This window comes from Xiphophorus maculatus, chromosome 18 (genome assembly GCF_002775205.1).
Source record: "Xiphophorus maculatus strain JP 163 A chromosome 18, X_maculatus-5.0-male, whole genome shotgun sequence".
NCBI lineage: Eukaryota > Metazoa > Chordata > Actinopteri > Cyprinodontiformes > Poeciliidae > Xiphophorus > Xiphophorus maculatus.
Window position 1 is genome coordinate 11,565,509 of NC_036460.1, and position 19,291 is coordinate 11,584,799.

Consider the following 19,291-nt stretch of genomic DNA (forward strand, 5'->3'; position numbering starts at 1 on the left):
CTACATTGCCTGCCTGTAATTGTTTACCATGTTGCAGCATGTGTGTAACATGTTACTGCCAAATGCATGATGGGAAATGAGTCCCTTCTTGCTTTCCTATGTTCATTTTCTTTTTTTTCCCTCCCCGCATATTATTGCGAGAACAACGCTTTAGAGACTGAAGAATAAATTCGCATTTTGAAGCCGAAATCTGTCTCTGACTCCCCAAAGGTAAGCGTCACTGTTTGAATAAAAGTCCATTCTCACATTTTATGTCGTGTTAACCCTAAAATAACGCGGTTTTGTCGTTTATTTTCGGTGAAAAAAAGAAAACGCAGAGCTGTTGAGCTATTATGTGCTCGGGGAGTCAGGGGACCTGAGCAGCTCCTGTGATCTTGGTTGAATTTGACTCGAAAATGCGCCTAAAGTGAGGGGCCATCTGACAAAATATTGTCCACCAACTGATCCCCTGACATGTCTAGTTTCGTCTCCGAAAAATATTTCCCACTTATATGCTGAAGTTTTCTTGTTCTTCCGTCGTTTTTATCGTCTGCTTTTTTCGTTCGCGACGATTTTTTTCCCTTCCCCTTTACAATCTTCTAGGCAGCAGCCAGCCATCGTCTATGAGTACGCTTGTTTCTCAGCACTGGGCAGCCGGCGAAGGCGGGATGGGCTGGTTTTCCGTTAAAATAGCTCATTCTGTGTAAAATAGGCAAGGCGTGTGAGCAACCGGTGAGCCCACTATGAAGAAGTGAACAAACCCACGCTCAGTACGTAGAGGGCGGGCTTTACACGGTGAACGCTGCGTTGTGACTGGTGGAGAGGGTCACAACGTCCCACCCATAGACTTAAAAATCTTAATCTAATTGGTTCAGCTAATAGAGAGATCGGATCTTATTGGACATGTTTACTGTCATCATGGACGCACTTCAATTACATAAGCTACTGACGATATTACTTAAAAACAAGCTTCAGGTGCAGACTTTAAATAAAAAAGTATTCCCGTTCAGTTAAACCCTGTTATGAAAATTTCTATAAATAAATTAAAAAACAGCCAGTTAACCGTAAAAATGGAGCTCCACAGCGCTCACATATTGTACCATAAAACAGTGAACTTATTTATTTGAGTCAAACTTTATTTTCTTCTGATGATCTGTAACAGCCATGGCTCGTACCAAGCAGACCGCCCGTAAGTCCACTGGAGGCAAAGCTCCACGTAAGCAGCTGGCCACAAAGGCAGCTCGTAAGAGTGCCCCTTCCACTGGTGGGGTCAAGAAGCCTCATCGTTACAGGTGAGTGTAATAAAAAATATGTTTTATTTAGTTTATAAACTAAAATGTCTATTTTCTTTAAATGGTGTTCTTCTGTATGTTTATTTATACTGTTTTTTCCAGGCCTGGTACTGTGGCTCTCCGTGAGATCCGTCGTTATCAGAAGTCCACTGAGCTGCTGATCCGTAAGCTGCCCTTCCAGCGTCTGGTGAGAGAGATCGCCCAGGACTTCAAGACCGACCTGCGTTTCCAGAGCGCGGCCATCGGAGCCCTGCAGGTCAGCGGTGCTTACTGTGGAAAAGTTCCCTCACCTGTTACCTTTTTTTTTTTTTTAAATCCTGTAATCAAATACTAAAGAGATTTTTGGTGATCTGCAGGAGGCCAGCGAGGCTTACCTTGTGGGTCTGTTTGAGGACACCAACCTGTGCGCCATCCACGCCAAGCGTGTCACCATCATGCCCAAAGACATCCAGCTGGCACGTCGTATCCGTGGAGAGCGTGCCTAAAGCGTTTCCTGACTTATGATATGCTGTCCTCTCATTTTCCTTCTTCTATACCTAGTAGTTTGGTTTGAGGTTCTATATATAAATATCTATATCATATGATTGTGATAACCGTAATTGTGTGATTATGTCTTCTGTGGTGCTACTAGTAGCAGATTTTTCATAGCAGTATCATCAACTGTGTTTCAAACTTCTAATCTTAGTTCCAGTTAGTAATAACACAGGAATACCTTGTTACCTCGACAAATAAGGTGTTTTGGGGGGGAAATAAATAGTGTTTCATCTGAAAGGGGCATAGGAATTAGCATTAAGGTGGACATTTTCATTCAAGAGCGGTTGACTACAGTTATCTTATTTTTTTTCCCTGTTTAAATAGAAATTAGTTGTACTAGTATTGATTCTGTTTTTAAACAATATTGGTGTATTTCTACTGTTGCTGTTCAGTGTATCAAAATAGAAAAAAACTGATTCTGGTCGTCAATTAGAAACGTCATTATGTGGTGATGACACTGCATGGTTCGCAGACTACAAGCGGCATAGATGTAGCAGACCTGTGTTGATCATGTTTTAATTTGCAGACTAGTTGATTATGTCTGGGTATTGTTTTTGTTCCTCTCTCAGGTTGATACAATAACCTAATTTTTGTGTTCATGATTTATGTATTCGGTCATTTTTATGAGCAAAATATTTGTACTCTGGACTTCACATTCAAGCATAATAAAGAGTTTCTTGTGGTTGATAGAGCAGAGTCTGAAAATCTTTTAAATATTATATAATTACAGTGGGTACAGATATTGCAGTTTCATTGGATCCACATATGAAAACAAATGTATGAAATCTAATTTCTTTTATTTGAAACAGAATAGCAACATTTCTACTGCTGGAAACATAATGCAAATTATCTTTATCATGTTTTTTGATACATAAGCTATACACAGTAAAATGTAGTTTCCAATAAACATGCTTGATGTGCAAAGTATTAACTTTGTGACATTATTTAATAGCTACTTTTTGGAGAAAAACAAGCAAATAATTGATTAATCAGTTAGAGACAGACTGTTGGAGTTTCATCTGCAGTAATGTACCAAACTTAAAAACAAGGACAGTCATGGCTTTATTTTTATGTAATGTTTTTCTTGACACAATATATTTTTCTAAAAAGCTGAATTTGGTGTATTTGTAAACTAGGAAAAGTTCAGTGGTTTTCTTTCAGCCAGCTGACCAGCATTGTGCTACAGCATGTGTGGGAAGATGTGTTATCCTGTGATCCATCCAGCAAGAGAAAACCGGTATTTCATTTCATTGACAAAAAAAAAAACAAACACACTTTAGACTGTAGGGATAGTTTTACAAAGAATGTATGTGATTGTGAAAAGTAGTTTAATATTATTTTATTTTCCCCTCATCATAAATAACTTATAGTGGCCAAATATAATAAAAAACAGCTAAGTAGTATGAAACATCTGCAGAAACATACATAAAAAATGTAAATCATTTATTTACCGTTTACTTCCAACAATCAACGTCTCGCTTATAAAAGTTACTTTCATTACTAAAAGGTCACCGTAAGTCGAAGTTCTGGAAGTAAATATCCCGAGCTGCATATTTCGTACTGTCGTTTTATGCGGTGTAGCGCTAAAACCATAATTTCTCATTTAGTCGCTTACTGTCACCTCCGTGTTCAACGTAAAACTGGTTTCAAAATGTCAAAGAGCAGCGGCACTGCCATAAATTCAGTTTATCTGATCAATATCCAAAGTCCCGCTTTATTAAGCACATAAAAATAATCCAGAAAGCAGAATGTGACCCCGGAGTGGCCCCGCTGTGTCAAACCGTGATGATCGCGGTGATGTATGAGCAGTGACGCAGCGGCCATTTTCCCGCTGGACGCTGCTTCCCATTGTGGATAGGAAGAACAAAACAGTCAAGCGAAACATTACTGACGACTTACACTCACTTTCACTACAGGTAAGTCACTCAAAACGTGTCCTTCTACAAATGTAAATAAATTACATTTTTTTTAAAGTTGTATTTTTTAAAATCCGTGGTTTTATTGTTGTAAAAAAGCTTTCGTTTCGTCGTGTGGGTAATAACAGTCAGCGACGGTGAAATGCAGTCTTTTCTGCAGCTGCTTGGAGGAAGGGGGAATTCACTTTCAAATTATGCGCCGGTTCAGCTCGGTTCTACGCCGCTATTACGGACCATTCAGCTCACCCATACGTATCAATGCCTTCTTTGAAATGTTTTCTGACTTGTTGTTCTATTGAGTAATACGCTGGATGTAGGGTTATTGGTAAAAATGAACTTGTTTATGTGCTACACCCTCGCTTCTATGCCCTCCGTCTTTATGTCGTTTGCGCATCAAACCGCCGCCATCATCAGAGCGGGGTGGGCGGGGTTAGTAGCAGTGGCAAGTGGCTGTAGAACCCGCCTACTTTTACGAACTCTGTTCAGTGATTGGTTCGTAACTTGTTTTTTTTTTTAGTAATTTGGTTTTCTAGCCAATAGAAACACAGTTTGTGATTGACGTTTATTATGCTGATAATAATCAGGAATGCCTCGTTTGTTTACTTTAAGAAAGGTAAGAACTTATTCAAGTAGCGACTCTAGTTTTAATTTGTTTATTAAATGATTATGAATATCCATTAGACTTAAAATTATGAGTATTTAGGAAGTTTCGTATTCACTAGTAAATGTTTGCGCAAAAGTGAGATCAACAGAATCAATAAAATAAAGATCTGTTATCACATTTGGACTAGTTTTACCACAACGCCATCTAATTTATCTCTCTTAGGTTTATATCATAAACAAGACAAAAAAAAAGTTTTTAAATTACAATCAAAATTGTGAAACAGTTTCTCTGTGAATTTTCAAATGAACTTTTTTTAGTCAAAGTTTTCTTTTAATCAAAGTGTTTACCAAAGGTTTTGTTTCTTTAAGGAAAGTTTCTCGGGCCCTTTTCAGTAGATTTATGTTGTTGTTTTGTTTTGCAAAAGGAATTATGAAATTATGAGAACTTCATTAGACAATTTATTTCTGCTCTGTAATAATCATAGAGAAAAGTTTAAAATCGTAAAAAAAACATTCAGCTATTTTCCATCTGTCCTCTTCAGGTGATCTGTAACAGCCATGGCTCGTACCAAGCAGACCGCCCGTAAGTCCACTGGAGGCAAAGCTCCACGTAAGCAGCTGGCCACAAAGGCAGCTCGTAAGAGTGCCCCTTCCACTGGTGGGGTCAAGAAGCCCCATCGTTACAGGTGACACTGGCAAGACAGCTTTAAGATTCATAATTTTACTGGTTTTTAACAAATCTACATAGTTCTAGGTTCAACTATTTTTTGTTAATATGCTACATGAAGGCCTGGTACTGTGGCTCTGCGTGAGATCCGTCGTTATCAGAAGTCCACTGAGCTGCTGATCCGTAAGCTGCCCTTCCAGCGTCTGGTGAGAGAGATCGCCCAGGACTTCAAGACCGACCTGCGTTTCCAGAGCGCGGCCATCGGAGCCCTGCAGGTCTGTATTGTCATATTAGGGTTGAAGAGATTAGAAAACTGAATAGTTTGCCACTTTTAATATTATACAAATATTAAATTAAAGTTGAAAGTCTAACAAAAAATGTTTGTTTAGTAAAATATGTAATATTCAAATTTAATGGTATTATAATAATAGGCCAACAAAAATACTAATCATCTTTTAACGTTAAGTTAACATTTAGAAAACTGAGAGAAAAAAATCTACAAAGCCAGGAACTTAAAACTTGTAATGGTGAAAAGTGAATTACGTAGCTATTCATCTTACCAATTATCAATGGTAAATTGGTAATTGTGTGGCAAAGTTTTTCATAAATGTGAAAATATTCCTATCTACTTGCACCGTATATTGGAGCTACGCATTTGTTCAATCACTTCATGTGCGCTGGTTAAGTCTGAAAATAAAGCCCAGCTGCACTATTACACATTTTATTTTAATTTATATTTTTTTCTGTCTTTTATTGCAAAAACCAATCAAAAAGGCTGTGATATCTCTGCTGTGCCAGTGAGTGGTGATAACTGCTATATTAAAAACATAATGGAAACACAGCAGGAAATCTGTTAGTGTGGAAAGGACTACAGTTTTTTGTTCTTTGTATTGACTAATTGAGTGATGATGCAGTCCAAACATTTCTCCCACCTCTGTAGATTTGTGTATTGGCCTTTTTGGTATTGTTGATATCAGTATTTGTTTTTATCTTTCTTTGCAAGCTTAAAAATATTCTGTCAAACCCCAGGCCTCTAGAACAGTGATCCCCAACCACCGGGCCAATTGGTACCGGGCCACGCAAGAAATAATGAACTACTTCCGGATCTTTTATTTTGAAAATCCTAAACCGTTTTTTTTACCGGTTACGTCTTTCGCGTCAAAATTGAGCCAACTTGCAGCAGCATGATATCTAAAATATACCAGGTATTAGCTTTTGATGAATGAAGTTGGACAAAAGACTCAGTGTTGAAATTAAACAGAATTTGGTTCAGATATGTATTGAAGTATACACAGTTGTGTTCCACAATTTTGAGACCACAGTATTGTTAACATTAAGGATTCAGTTACTATTTTGACATATTTCGACTGTACAGATGATTTGTTTCCCACTCCTGTCCTGCAGGAGGCCAGCGAGGCTTACCTTGTGGGTCTGTTTGAGGACACCAACCTGTGCGCCATCCATGCCAAGCGTGTCACCATCATGCCCAAAGACATCCAGCTGGCACGTCGTATCCGCGGGGAGCGTGCCTAAAACACTTTCTCTTCTTCTTCACCTCTGTTCCTTCCCTTCCTGCCTTTACTATTCTGTCTTTCCGTCCCTCCAACCTTCACAAGCCGCCTCACCCCTTCCTTCCCCTCTCCCTTCCCTGTGTTAGTAGTGTGTAGAGGAAAGCTGATTATATTATAATGAAAGTGTATAGTTGTGTTTTCTTAGTGCTCTCGGCAGCAGACTTCTAGGGTACTCTATTTTTGTGCATGTACCGACTCTGGGATGACGAGTCCCGATCAAGCACACATTCCCTTGTTTGTCCTGCCTATGATTGTGAGGGAGGAAACAGTTTGTGGCAGCGATAAGGACGACCACAGATTGTGAAAATGCAATTGAGGAAGGTTGGAACAGGTGGGGAGGACAGGTCTGTTTCTGCTGGGGGGTCTGGTCTCCACAGCAGGGTGCTAGAAGAACTCACCCTTTCCTCCTCCCCTGCTTTACGCCTTTCTCCAGCTCTACTCAGACACAGGCAGAAACAGGGGAGTGTTGGCTGAGTGTTGGCTCTCATCACCTCAGATGCTTGTATACAGTCCATTTTTGCTTACCATATTGATCACTGATGTTCTCTGTCATGTCAAGATTTTCTTTGGATTATTATTTGTTTCTTTCTTTTTGCTCAGATTAGTTGTTGATTACTGAGATGGGGGGATGATTCAGAATAAAAGGCAGAACAAGGAGGCAGATTTATTATTTTTTCACAGAAAATTATTCTCCTGACCTGTTCTGACGCCACGGCCTGATCTTTATCCTATGGGCCTTTATTTCCTAACAAACTGAAATTTCTTATCTCGCCTATTTTTTTGTGGTGTTCACATTGGTTATGTACCTAAAGCCAAAGCAGAATGTGTTGGATATCTTTTGCAGCAATTGTTCACATAAAATAGAGCACCTTTGTAAATCAAAGGCTTGCGGATGCTATATAAAACCAAAATCTGTCACAGAGTATGATTGATGTTTTTTAAAAAAACAGAGAAAATTCAACAAAATGTATTCTTGATTCATGTGAAGCAGGTAATAATACTAATCTTTTTTTTTTTCTGTATACGTCCCCCTGTGCAGAACTCTTCCCCTTTTGGATCAGTTGATCATGTTTCTCAGGTCATTCTTTTAACATTATTTTTATTTGCTTTTGTTCAGTTTTGATTCTGCCTCTTATTTTGTTATTTTTCTTTCTTTTTTTTTAATTTTGAAAATGTTTGAATAAACAATGTTTGTAATTTCCAGATTTGTCATATAAGGTGGTAATAAATGGATGTTACACACACGCTTCTGTGTCAAACGTGTCATCTTGGTCTAAAATATAATGATTAAAAAAATAATAAACAAAGTTCAGATCTTTGATGAGGCAGACAGAGTTTCACACGCAGCTACTGAAAAAGCTAGAAGTATTTTTTTTATATTTTACAGCTTAGTCTATTAGTAACGTGTCTGCTCCAGTTCTACCACTAGATGGCAGTGAAACAGTTTATACATTTTTACCTTCCTCTCTTTGGGAGACCCAACATGCTAAGAAAACGTGCAATGATTTACAATTATGGTTCATTTGTGGGGAAGGGGGAATAAAGTATTACAAATATGGAAACAGCAAGGATTTAAGAAGAAAAAAATTGAGTTGGACTTTTTTGTATGTTTAGTCTATCATGTTGACATATTAGTCAAATTTCTCAGGTTTGTAGCTTGCGAATCCTTAAGTGTCAACTACACTTCTTATTTTTTATCAGTTACACCAGTGACATAAAGACAAAAACCCAATGAGATTTCAGATGCTAGCATTGTAATTAATATCCTTCTCTGGGTCGACATCATTCCCCTCAAAAGTGTTTCATTTGATCCTTCTACTTCCTTGATTAAAATGGATAAAGCCGTGCCCCCGGCTATATTCATTTCAATGAAATGGGCGCACATACACACGCATGCACCATTGTTGGCATGGCCTCAGAAACACTCATTACAATAGAACACAGAAAAACAAACATCTAATCAAACACCCGTCTTTAATCCTGTTGTTTTCAATGGGCATCATTGGTACAGACCTGCAAACACACCAGCAACCTGAAGTCTGGGGACATTACAGTATAACGTCTCACTTCTGAACACAGTCAAAAAAATAATAATTTTAATGAACTGAAATAACGTTGTCATTGTGAGCCTTTATGTTGCTCTTTAAAAGTTATATTGTCACAAATTCTGCCTTAGGTAGCAGAATCGTTTTTGTTTTAGTATTTTATATGCCATTTTAGCTGGATGGCAAAAACAAATGATATGGATTAGCAGGTCTTGACAACAGCTGATGGTGTCATCAGGACATTCTACTTTAGAATATTATCTCTGCTGTCTGAAAATGTAGTTGTTAGCATGTCAGTCTTTAGTCAGAGGCATCTTTATATTAGCTGTAATACTGACTGCTACTGGAGATTCTTCCTGTCTGCAGCACCACCATTCATAATGACACTGAAGATAATCTGGATGATATGAGTGACAACATTTCATTTCCCTTTTGGGGTAAATAAAGTAATGCTAATAAGTTAAGCTTGCTAGTAATTTTGCAAGAATTATTCTGGGAAATTGGTATATAAACCTTTTCTCTTCTAGTATAACCTAATAGAATAGATCAGATTAGAACAAATTGACAGATTAAAATATTGTTACTGAAGTTTAGATATTTTCACAAATTAGCTCTTATTTATGGTCCTCTAAATATGGAGAATAAACCAGGAGCAAAATGATCTTAAAGTTGTCTGGAATCTATTAATATAGTTCTGTAGCGTCATTTTAAAAAGCAAATTGTGGAAATTTTTTGGTTTACTCAATAGATCTGATGTATAATTTCCGTCAATTTTCTTAGTGTAGATTTGAATCAGAATCCGTAGAAATAGGTAAAGTGGCTAGTCCAATTGTTTTTACCATGTAACCATTCATCAAAATATGTTAAATTCTGAGAAATGTAGCATATTAAATAGAATTTAAAAAAAAAATCTAAGTACTCTTCTGTAATATTAAAATAATTGGGTATAAAACTGTAAATAATATTAAACCTGAAATTTATTTTTATCAAACTGCTATAAAATAAACACCATGTACTGGCATGACAGCCTCAGGGTGAAGAAGCCTGCTATCAAGATTTTGTTAGTATTTAGCTGTGACTAAAGTAGCTAAAGCTGTATACAAACTTAAATTCTCAATATATGGCTAAACACTTTCTCAACAAAATGTCAAATGATAGTTTTAACCTGTACTAAGTTTACATATTTATTTATTAAACAACATGACAGCTGTAACAGCTCCCTATTCAGTTAAATGTGTTCAGAAAGCATTTGCTACCAAAAAAGTAGCTCATGTTATTACATTAGCAGGCTAATAAGGTTTAATAAATGACATTATTTTTAATGACTCATATTCAAAAAGCTTGGTTATTTTTGGGAAATTCCTGGAAGGAGATTTGTTGCTGATTGATTAATTTCTCCACATTAAAACTGTAGTGTTAGTTAAAAAATTGCTACTACTGATAGTGGAAAAAGGGTGAATGGTAAATAACTATTATTATAAAATGCAGAATAACTAAAAAAATTACATTAATACTACTTAAGTCTAAATTTAAAAGGTCCCTATTTGTATTTCAGGCCAAAATTATCCTTCAAATCACAATTAATAGTTAGTTCTGCAAAATGTTTATGAAATTAATAAGGACTTAGTCCATCCATCCATCCATTTTCTAACACCCTTGTCCCTTGTGGGGTCGGGATGAGGACTTAGTATGATGAATATATGCCATCCATCTTTTGGCATTCAGAATACACTTTCTGCTGGAGTTTTGGTTGATAATTAACAATATTTGGATCCTCAAGTCTCTTAACTATCCCAGTGTGAGTCTCCTGCATTTAATTCACACATTAAGCTTTTATTTAGCAGAAACCTTTCTGCCATGTTTTGCTGGTTTGTTGATGAAGGAGCATTTTGTGAGGCTGAAGTCACAGATTATCAGCATGGTGCCCCATTTACAACGCGTCTAATGGACTCTGCTCGTCCATCCAAAGATGTATAGTATATATTTTTTTATTCTCTAATTGTATGTCTTTGTTCATGTGTGTTTGTGTGCCCGCGTGTGTTTGTGTACAAAAGTGCGTTCACCTTCCCCAAGGTCTGCGTAGTGCCGCTCCATCTGTGGCACTCAGGGGATTACAGCCAATCTGTCTGTCTGCTGCTCAAAGTGCTGACCGTCAGACCAGCAGCAGATTAACACAGTGCTGGGATTGGGATGGTGGGGGGAGTTGGTGGGGACTGGATGCTGAGGAGGAGGAGAGAGATGTGTGTGTTGGGAGGTGGGCAGGGCGTAGGCTGAGAGGGCAACCCTAGATTAATACACACCTGGTGGAGTGTATGTGTGTGTACATTGTACGTCTTAATGAATGTTGGGCGTGGGTGTGGGGGGGGACATCACAGTAAAGAGGGACAGAAGGAGAGGAAGGAAAGATGTATATGGAAAAGAATGGGGGTCAAAGTTGAGACACATCTTGGTTGCTTAAGTTGTTGTAGTTCCTGTATTTTTGCTTTTAAAGTGGAAATTAATAAAAAAGCAAAGTCCCAACTGAGCTTAAGTTCACAAACCGATGGTCGAACCCTAATAGGGAGCAAAAATTCCTGTTTTTGGTAAATCTTCCAGATGAAGTCCCAGAACTTCACACTGCCAGAAAGTTCTTTCTCTGTACACAGAGTGAAAACCTTCCAAAAGGTTCTGCTGTTTTCCCCATCAGTCCACCAAATATTTTGTGTGGCAAATGTGACAGGTTTTTGGTCAGTTGTGCTTTTGGCCTTGGAGCTCTCCCAGCTATCCCATTATGGCTCTGTTTATCTTTTTTATTGTTAAGTGGACTCTGAGGCACGAGATCCCTGCAGTACTTTAGATGTTGTTCTGCGTTTATTTGTGACATCAATTCACCCAGAGTAATTTCAAAGGCCAGCCACTCCTGGGAAGGTTTTCCAGTTCTCCTTACTTTCAGAGACCAGCTCCACTGTGGTTTGTTGGTGTCTCAAAACCTTAGAAATATCTTCTTTTTTTTTCTTTCTACACTTTCCAGACTAATCGAGAAGTCAATTACTTTGTTTCTCTTCTGCCTGCTTCATGTCTTCAGACAGATTTTATTTCAAGGATTCAAGGATTTCTTGATTTTAGAGGTCCGACAAACATCGGGATGAGTCCAGAAATTGTGTTTATTTAAAATTTAACACTAGATAAAAATAATTTTGTGTCTATTTGCTTTACATATGACTGATCTGAAACATTGAAGTGCTACAAAAAGCAAAAACAGAAGAAATATGAAAGGGGTCAATTTTCTTCTTTTTTTGGGCTACACTGTATCTGGGTGATCAACATCAAAACACGATCAGGTTCACCCTCATCTGACTGTGGGCTGTGAGAAGAGCAGGTATAACTGGTGTGTCTGGTAGAGTGCGTGTGTGTGCGGTGGTTGTGGTCATGGTTCCCTGAGTTCAAACTGGATAAATGTAGTGGAGCTCAAAGAGGCATGGCGGGTAGGGGGAGACTGAAGGATTTGACCATGTGGGGGGATCAGGAGTTGCTCCTATGGATTATCTATGTTCAGCCATTAAAACAACCTCCAGGAAAACAGCGGGGATCAGAGCTGCCACACACAGTTTAGCCAGAAGTGGAGCTCCTCGTTTTAGCTGAGGGAGAATGAAAGAGCTGGACCACAAGCTGGGAACTATCAGGTCAGCACAACTTAACATAGAAACATGTGAATAAGTTCATGACAGCTGACAGGATGGCGATTGCTTTCATCATTGCGTCATAAGAAAGAAAATAATCACACAAATAATTAGGAGCAGACTTTCTTTGCAATTTGCCAGAGTCCCGTTAAATCACCTTGCAAGAGTTTTTCTTCCTTCCACAAACTTTAATACATTTATGGGGATTTCATGTGATAGAACAACACAAAGCTGCATGTAATTTTACAGGTTTGCATTCTTTTTCACAGAAAAAACCCCAAACATCTACTTCTATTCAACCATCCGAATCTAGGCTAAACTAGCTTTTTCTGTAATTACAGCTGGAAGTCTGCAGAATCAAGTTTCAGATTTTGACTAGGCCCTTCTAACACATGAGCATGCTTTGATTTCAAAGAATAACCAGCATCAACCTGAACCTTCTTGCAATAAGCGTGAATCACGGCTCTTCTGTGTCACCGGAGTCCTCTTCTTCGCTGATAAAACACACATAACACAAATAACCTTCACTTCTGTGGCGTCAGCTCTGTCGCTGCACCACCACTGCTTCAGCATGTGTGTTTTTACAGGCCATGTGCTTCTCCAGTCACACAGCTAACAGATGAAAGCAGGGCGGCATCAGACACATGTATGCTGGCTTGTTCCTGTACAGCGCCCCCTGATGATCGGCTCAGGTATTACAGAAGATACAGTTAGGGAGTTGCAATGCTGATGATCTTTCTATCTATTATTTATCCATACCTCTGGCAGACTCAGAGTAAAAGCTGATAAAAAATATGAAAGTGTAACCCAGGGTCAAACTGCCCTTAATCCCGCCTTTGCTGCTCCATTGGTTAGAATGACAGTCAGTCACATACAAGGGTGTAAATCCCATCTCATTATTGGGGGGGACCATAAACAGGGAACATTTTTAAGAGCAATTTTGAGGGGTGCGGGGGAGAGCGGCAAAATTACAGTCAAATGTAACGTAAAGTGGGGTTTTACATTTTTTTATTGGCTGCACCACCAAAAATGACAAGTAAGTAGCAATGAATAACAAAAGTGCTTTTCTCAGTAAACAACCTGTTGAGACCCGTAGAAGTCAAACTAAGTTTCAAATGTTTAGATATGGGTTTTTTCTCTGCTACACCTTTACAAAAATGTAAGTCTCTGATTAAAAAGTTTTAATAAGTATCCCAACTTAATAAAATTCTTCATAAATATTGATTTATTGCAGTGATTCTCAATACAAGTCAGGTGTTATTTAAATTATAACTGAAGTTGCTCTAAACTGTTTATTTATTTTTATTTTTTGAGGAGTGTGGGGGAGGGTTTCATGTCAATGTAGCAATTGAATATTTGGGAAGTATTGGGAGGCAGTTTTGCTAGTTTTGATTTCCAAGGCATGAGGTGGCAGTTTATCATGATTCAACCAAAGTAATGAAAAACGAACTGCAGTCTGATTTTTATTGTTAATGTGTAATTTCTTATTAAGCAGTGGAAGTAAATAAATGTGTAACATGTCTTTTGCTTTAAGTATTTACTTACTGGAGGGTTTTTTATTTATGCTGCAGAGTTACAGCAACAATTAGCTCTTCATTCAGTGGGTCTGACGGATCCTGTGCAGTTCAGCTGCTGTTGCTCCTCCTGCACTTTGGACGAACCATTGTTCAAACAATGGAAGGGGGGGACTTAAAATGTATTCTTATTTTCTACTTAGATGAATGGCAGATTTATTTCGTTCTTTGTTTCTATTGCCTCTTTTTTACGGAAGAGGATTAGGGCCACCAAAAAAAAAAAAAGAATTCTGACTTTAAACTCAGAATTCTTTTTATTTATTTTTTTTCGGTGGCCCTAATGCTCTTCCGTACTTTTTATATTGATATTGTTTAAATACAAAGATTTAGTTTATGATTTCTTTGGGATGGGGGGATTCTAGACTTTTCCAAGATTGGGGGTGTGGGGGTTCCGGACCTACCCGACACTCCGGGGATTTACGTCTATGGCTACATCATAGTGCATTCAGCCAATCACTGCATCTGGAGTGGTTATTCAGGCCTGCTCCAGCTTTCCCAGTCAGGTGTGAGGGGGAGAACTGGAGACAAAGGTGCCACAGGTTTGTGCTTCCAAAGTAGTTCTTCTCTTTGTTTATTATCCACTTTTAAGACTCACAATATAAAAATCATTTAGATCTGAATACCCAGTGAGCTTGGAGGCATGAAGTTGTCATGCACTGAGCTATAAATGGAATAGGTGAGTAGTGAACACAATGTTATTTTGTTTGCTTAGCATGGTGGTGGTGGTAGCCAATGTTAATTGTTGGTTGGCACCTGCAGTCAATTGTCATATGATCTAACCTCTTAAACTCAGTGTATGTGTTTAAGGTAATGAGACAAATACTGATATCTTTATTTTGTCTTAATGATTAGATTGTGGATATAATAAGTATAATAAATAAAAATAATAAATAAAAAAGTCTAGTTAACTAGCAGGCTGGTAATTTACTGGTTCTGTTTATTTCAATACAGGCCAGGTGACCCTTTTTAGGGTTTAAGGATGGAGATTACTCCATATTGGTCTGGTAGAAGACTGACGGTCTATATTTCCCCCTCCATCTCACCATACTGACACACAAGCCATTATTCACCTCTTCTCCATTGGAAACAAACTGTGCTTGGGCATTTTCCCCTCAAATATCTGGACAATCAAACTATGGACCTTTCAAATGTGTATCAGTCAGACACTGTGCTGACCCGTGGGGACATTTAGCACTTTTGTTGCATAGTTGAAAATATTGTGCACATTCGTATGGAAGATTTGCTGCAGTGCTATGTATATGTATTTTGTATTTATTTTTTGGGTTCTATGTTTTTGTCTTGTAGTGTTCACTTTAATTTTTCTTCTTTTAAAATACACGGTATTGAAAGCAGTTCCTCTTTTATATTGTTTTTATTGTTACTGACAACCGCTCCAGTAGATTCGTCTAGTTTTCTGATATGATGTGCCTTTTGGTCCTTTAGTACATTAAACTGTGCTACATAAGAAGTATCATATTTGATACATTTAAAAAGACCAAGAGTTTATTCATGAGTGATTGTCAATCAGACATCAAAATAGTCATATTTAGTGCAAATAAATACATTTCTTGTCTTTTTTAATGCATAAAATCTGATTGTTGCCTTTCAAAGTTGAAGTATCAGCGATTCCTACTGTAGCATTGCAAACAAACATTATTGATTCATTTTGCAACAAATACTCCAGGGCCCTAGGAACCATGTTATAGTGTATAGTATAAAGAAAAAATAATGAATGAGAAAATATAAATAAAACTTATTTACTACTAAATTGAAATGAGTCATTCTTTTAACAGGATAATGTTCTGAGATGCCTCAGCAAAATCTATACAGGAACAAAAATCAGCCTCTGTTCATAGCTACTTCTGTCCTCAGGCCTTAATCCTACTTTGAAAATCAAACACAGTAGATTTGTTTTCTCCAAAGAATAAACATCATGAAATTCAAAGCTGTATTTTTCCACATTTATCAGTGGATTTCTGGACAAGAAATAGTTGACCGTCTGTCTGTCTGTCTGTCTGTCTGTCTGTCTGTCTGTCTGTCTGTCTGTCTGTCTGTCTGTCTGTCTGTCTAGACTGTGCATTATTAGTACCCCTACATAGAACAACATATTTTCACATTTTAAATGAGCATAAAATGTATTATTTACAATGCAGTATGTCAGGGTAGAAAAGCAGATGTGCAATAAAAGCAGATGCCAGTAAAACAAACTTGCAAATTCCTGTTTATTAACACAGCTTCTCATATTAATGTTGTAAATGTTATGTATACTGTATATTTGGCTTGAGAACTTACTGTACATTCTATGTTTGAAAGGTAAATAATCACATATATTTTTTAGAACATGTCGTCTAAAATAAAATTGCTTTTATAAACAAGCTGTAGGTATTTCTAAAGTATCAGGCAGCCTGTTGGTCACAAACAAACTTGTTGATGTGTTTATAGCAGACAAACAGGGAGTTTGTCAGTGATGAAACAAACATGTTTTCTTATTGTTACCATGTGTGGGCGTGTGTGTGTGTATGTTGACATCAGTGTGCGTCCAACTAATATTTTGTAACTTAATGGACCCCCTCACCCCCCGCTTACCCTCAGTTCCCCCTCTCCCCTCAGCGTGTGATTGGTCTGGCGGCTCCAGTTTTGGAGATTAGGCCATGTTTCCCCACTTTTTGTCCCCGTGTTCCAGTCTCTCTCTCTCCACTTTTCTGTTTCCCTCTGCCTTTCTGGCTCGCGTCACATGATCCGTTACATCACGGGATTGAGGTCAGAGCTGGATTAGGGCGAGCTGCGTGAGCGAGTGAGTGAGGCAGCTCTGGAATTACTGAAAGTGAAGGAGGAAGGATGGAGTTGGGAGGGCAGATATTCAGATCATTCAGAGAGAGCAATGGTGGAACAGGATGGAGCACAGCAAGGGGAGAGGATGATGATGAAGGTCTGAACGAAGGTCTGTTGTGAAAAAATAAAATGAGAAATTAGATTAAAAGAAAAAAAATTCAGTTTCTATATGACGGATAAGGAAACCAGCAGGGAACATACATGTAGAGGAATGAAAGGGCCAAAGGTCAATGGCTCAGACAGAGGGTCAGACCATGCTGTTAGTCTGTCAACAATCCTGCAATGAGAAAAAAACACAAATTAAACAACATGACATATTAGATTAAAGTTTGTATTTTTTTTTTGTAAAGATCTTTATATTTACTTCTCTTGCAAGGGGAAATTTATGATGAGGCCTGTTTATCTGATGATTGGAACTAAAATACAAGAAAAAATGGCCATGTGTTGTTATTTCGGCCCAGGTTCATTAAAAGTGTTTGTAGGAAAAGTTTGTAGAAAAAATTGCAAAATGATGTTTGTCTTTTAAATCTAGTAACCATGTGCTCCTACATTTAAAAGGCAAATATTAGCATTGACTGCAAATGTTAATTTCTATGCCCGACAGTGAGGAGTGCATATATTAGTGAGCCAGAAAGAAAGAGCAAAATTAAAGGTAGAGTTATGATGTCACATATGGGACACAGAACCCAGGCATCAGTGCAAAATACAATGGAAAGAATCAAAAATTTCACTTTCACCTCCACTGTAAGGTTCAAGACGCAACAATTGTGGTGATGGAAGTCAGGAGAAATTAAATAACATGGAGACCTAGCAGACTGGCACTCCACCCATGAACTTAAAAAGTATTCTGCAGCCATCCCCATTGGTGATTCTCTGCTTGTAGCAAAAAAAAATAATTCAAGACTTACGAAGGTCTGGAAACATTCAGAGTGACATGACATTTTATAACACAATAAAGTAAATATGTTACCTTCAGTTGTTATAAAAATGCTACATATATCAAACATAACTTAAAAGACATTTGACTTTGAAATTGACCTCCTTTTCTTTAAGATGCTCCTTCATTATGCCGTTAACTGTTCCTAGGAATGTCGGACTAAGTAGTAGATCATATGATGAACTCAGCAGATGTGCTGTTCTATCAGGTCTTGGCTAATTGCTGCTGCCGCTAGTCTTGAGGAGCTGAGTGGCGAGCGCGCTGTTGAGGGGTGTGATGTGAGGTTGCAGCTCAGCTGGAGAGACGCCACCCATACATTTATTTTCAGCCCCTGGTTTTTTTCAAAGACAAAACATCAAAGTGAAGATATTCAAACAGGAACTACTGATTAATTTAAATAAAGCCAAACTATTTTATGTCCAGTTCAATGTTTTGACTATACACATTCAGCAGCTGCAAACGTAGTCAATTTTATGCTTTATATTTATATATTTGTGTAATTATTTTTTTTCAATCTAACTTGAATGCCCATTTTTCTTTTTTCCTTTAAAGGATGAAAAATGTTCCAATGTTGTCTTTAAAATGACAACAGTGCTTAGTGTTGTACTCCTGATTAACAGGACCTAACCTGACCTGCGCTGGCACGGCAGAGATCAGGGTGAAGAAGTGAAAGCTAGGCAACAGATTAAACTAGATCACCTTGACATGAACTTTTACTCAGTGTTCGGTCCAATCAGAATCAGAATCAAGGGGAAGTACTTGAGCTGCAGCTGCACCCATTGTACAAGCAGAAAAAAAGAATAGTATATAAGAATAGAAAAACCAACCAAAACATAAATGATATATAAAAAAAATAATAATTTGTGTATATTAAATATTCGGAAATTATTTAAAAACAAATAAATAAAACTTTGCACATAAACCCCATAAAGGATGTCAAACAGGGAGGAATTGTAGAGTATGAATGACTTCCTGTGGCGCTCTGTACTGTAGTACATTTTGGAGGAATCAGTTTTCAAATAAAAGTAGTTATGCCAGGAATCCAGCACTGTTTTGCTTTTACTAAAATATTATCTACAGAAATAATGAAAACAAAAACACTTTGACACAAGGAAGCATCTATTATCTCATTTTTCTCCCCCTCTTTTCCTGCTCATTTTTGGAGGACTTTATTTGTGCTGGTTCCCCCCCTCTTTTTTAATATTTGTGAGGTTAAAGTTTAATTTACATACGATACTTTATGTCCCATGATGCACTTGGGCTGCGGGAGCATCTGTCACTAGGGAGTGGACATTAGAACCAATTTGTCATTTGCTTTAATCCCGCCGATGAACAGAGACATGTCAAGAGAGACACAGACGTACAAGTGGAGAGATGATGAGGAGAGAGTGACGGCAAGGATGAAGAGGAAGAGCACACGAAGAAGGAGGAGGAAGAGGGAGACAGTAATCCTGTCTAATTCACTTAGTGTTGCGCTGAGGGAGCAGGACACTAAGAGGATTTGGGACATTCTCCAAATTAGATCAGCAAGACTGACAAACTGCAAAGAGAGCTGGAACAGAGGAACTCTGGGGCAAACTGGGAGAGGTGGCCGCATGAGGGCAACCAGCAGGACAGAAGGACAGAGGGGAAAAAAAACAACAACGAGGTTTTAATAGTCTGAATCGTTCCTCAGGAACTCC

General features: G+C 38.0%; 2 protein-coding genes across 2 annotated transcripts; both read left to right on the forward strand.

The window, feature by feature from the left end:
- The first annotated feature begins 100 nt into the window (after nt 1–100).
- On the forward strand, nt 101–2,496 carry LOC102217102 (histone H3.3). The gene is made up of 4 exons (XM_005804525.2): nt 101–210; nt 1,142–1,271; nt 1,374–1,527; nt 1,628–2,496. Exons 2-4 carry the CDS (start codon nt 1,144–1,146, stop codon nt 1,754–1,756), a joined length of 411 nt encoding a protein of 136 aa, XP_005804582.1. The 5' UTR covers nt 101–210; nt 1,142–1,143; the 3' UTR covers nt 1,757–2,496.
- Nucleotides 2,497–3,588: 1,092 nt separating this feature from the next.
- LOC102217527 (histone H3.3) lies at nt 3,589–7,807 on the forward strand. The gene is made up of 4 exons (XM_005804527.2): nt 3,589–3,721; nt 4,867–5,010; nt 5,113–5,266; nt 6,396–7,807. The coding sequence occupies exons 2-4, from the start codon at nt 4,883–4,885 to the stop codon at nt 6,522–6,524; spliced, it is 411 nt and encodes a 136-aa protein (XP_005804584.1). The 5' UTR covers nt 3,589–3,721; nt 4,867–4,882; the 3' UTR covers nt 6,525–7,807.
- The last annotated feature ends 11,484 nt before the right edge of the window (nt 7,808–19,291 follow it).

What these genes read in the sequence shown, in the direction of transcription:
- LOC102217102 (XM_005804525.2), top strand. Translation starts at nt 1,144, where the DNA reads ATGGCTCGTACCAAGCAGACCGCCCGTAAGTCCACTGGAGGCAAAGCT. An exon ending in AAGAAGCCTCATCGTTACAG is followed by an intron (nt 1,272 to 1,373) that starts GTGAGTGTAATA and finishes TGTTTTTTCCAG; the next exon opens with GCCTGGTACTGTGGCTCTCC. An exon ending in CGGCCATCGGAGCCCTGCAG is followed by an intron (nt 1,528 to 1,627) that starts GTCAGCGGTGCT and finishes GGTGATCTGCAG; the next exon opens with GAGGCCAGCGAGGCTTACCT.
- LOC102217527 (XM_005804527.2), top strand. Translation starts at nt 4,883, where the DNA reads ATGGCTCGTACCAAGCAGACCGCCCGTAAGTCCACTGGAGGCAAAGCT. An exon ending in AAGAAGCCCCATCGTTACAG is followed by an intron (nt 5,011 to 5,112) that starts GTGACACTGGCA and finishes TGCTACATGAAG; the next exon opens with GCCTGGTACTGTGGCTCTGC. An exon ending in CGGCCATCGGAGCCCTGCAG is followed by an intron (nt 5,267 to 6,395) that starts GTCTGTATTGTC and finishes CCTGTCCTGCAG; the next exon opens with GAGGCCAGCGAGGCTTACCT.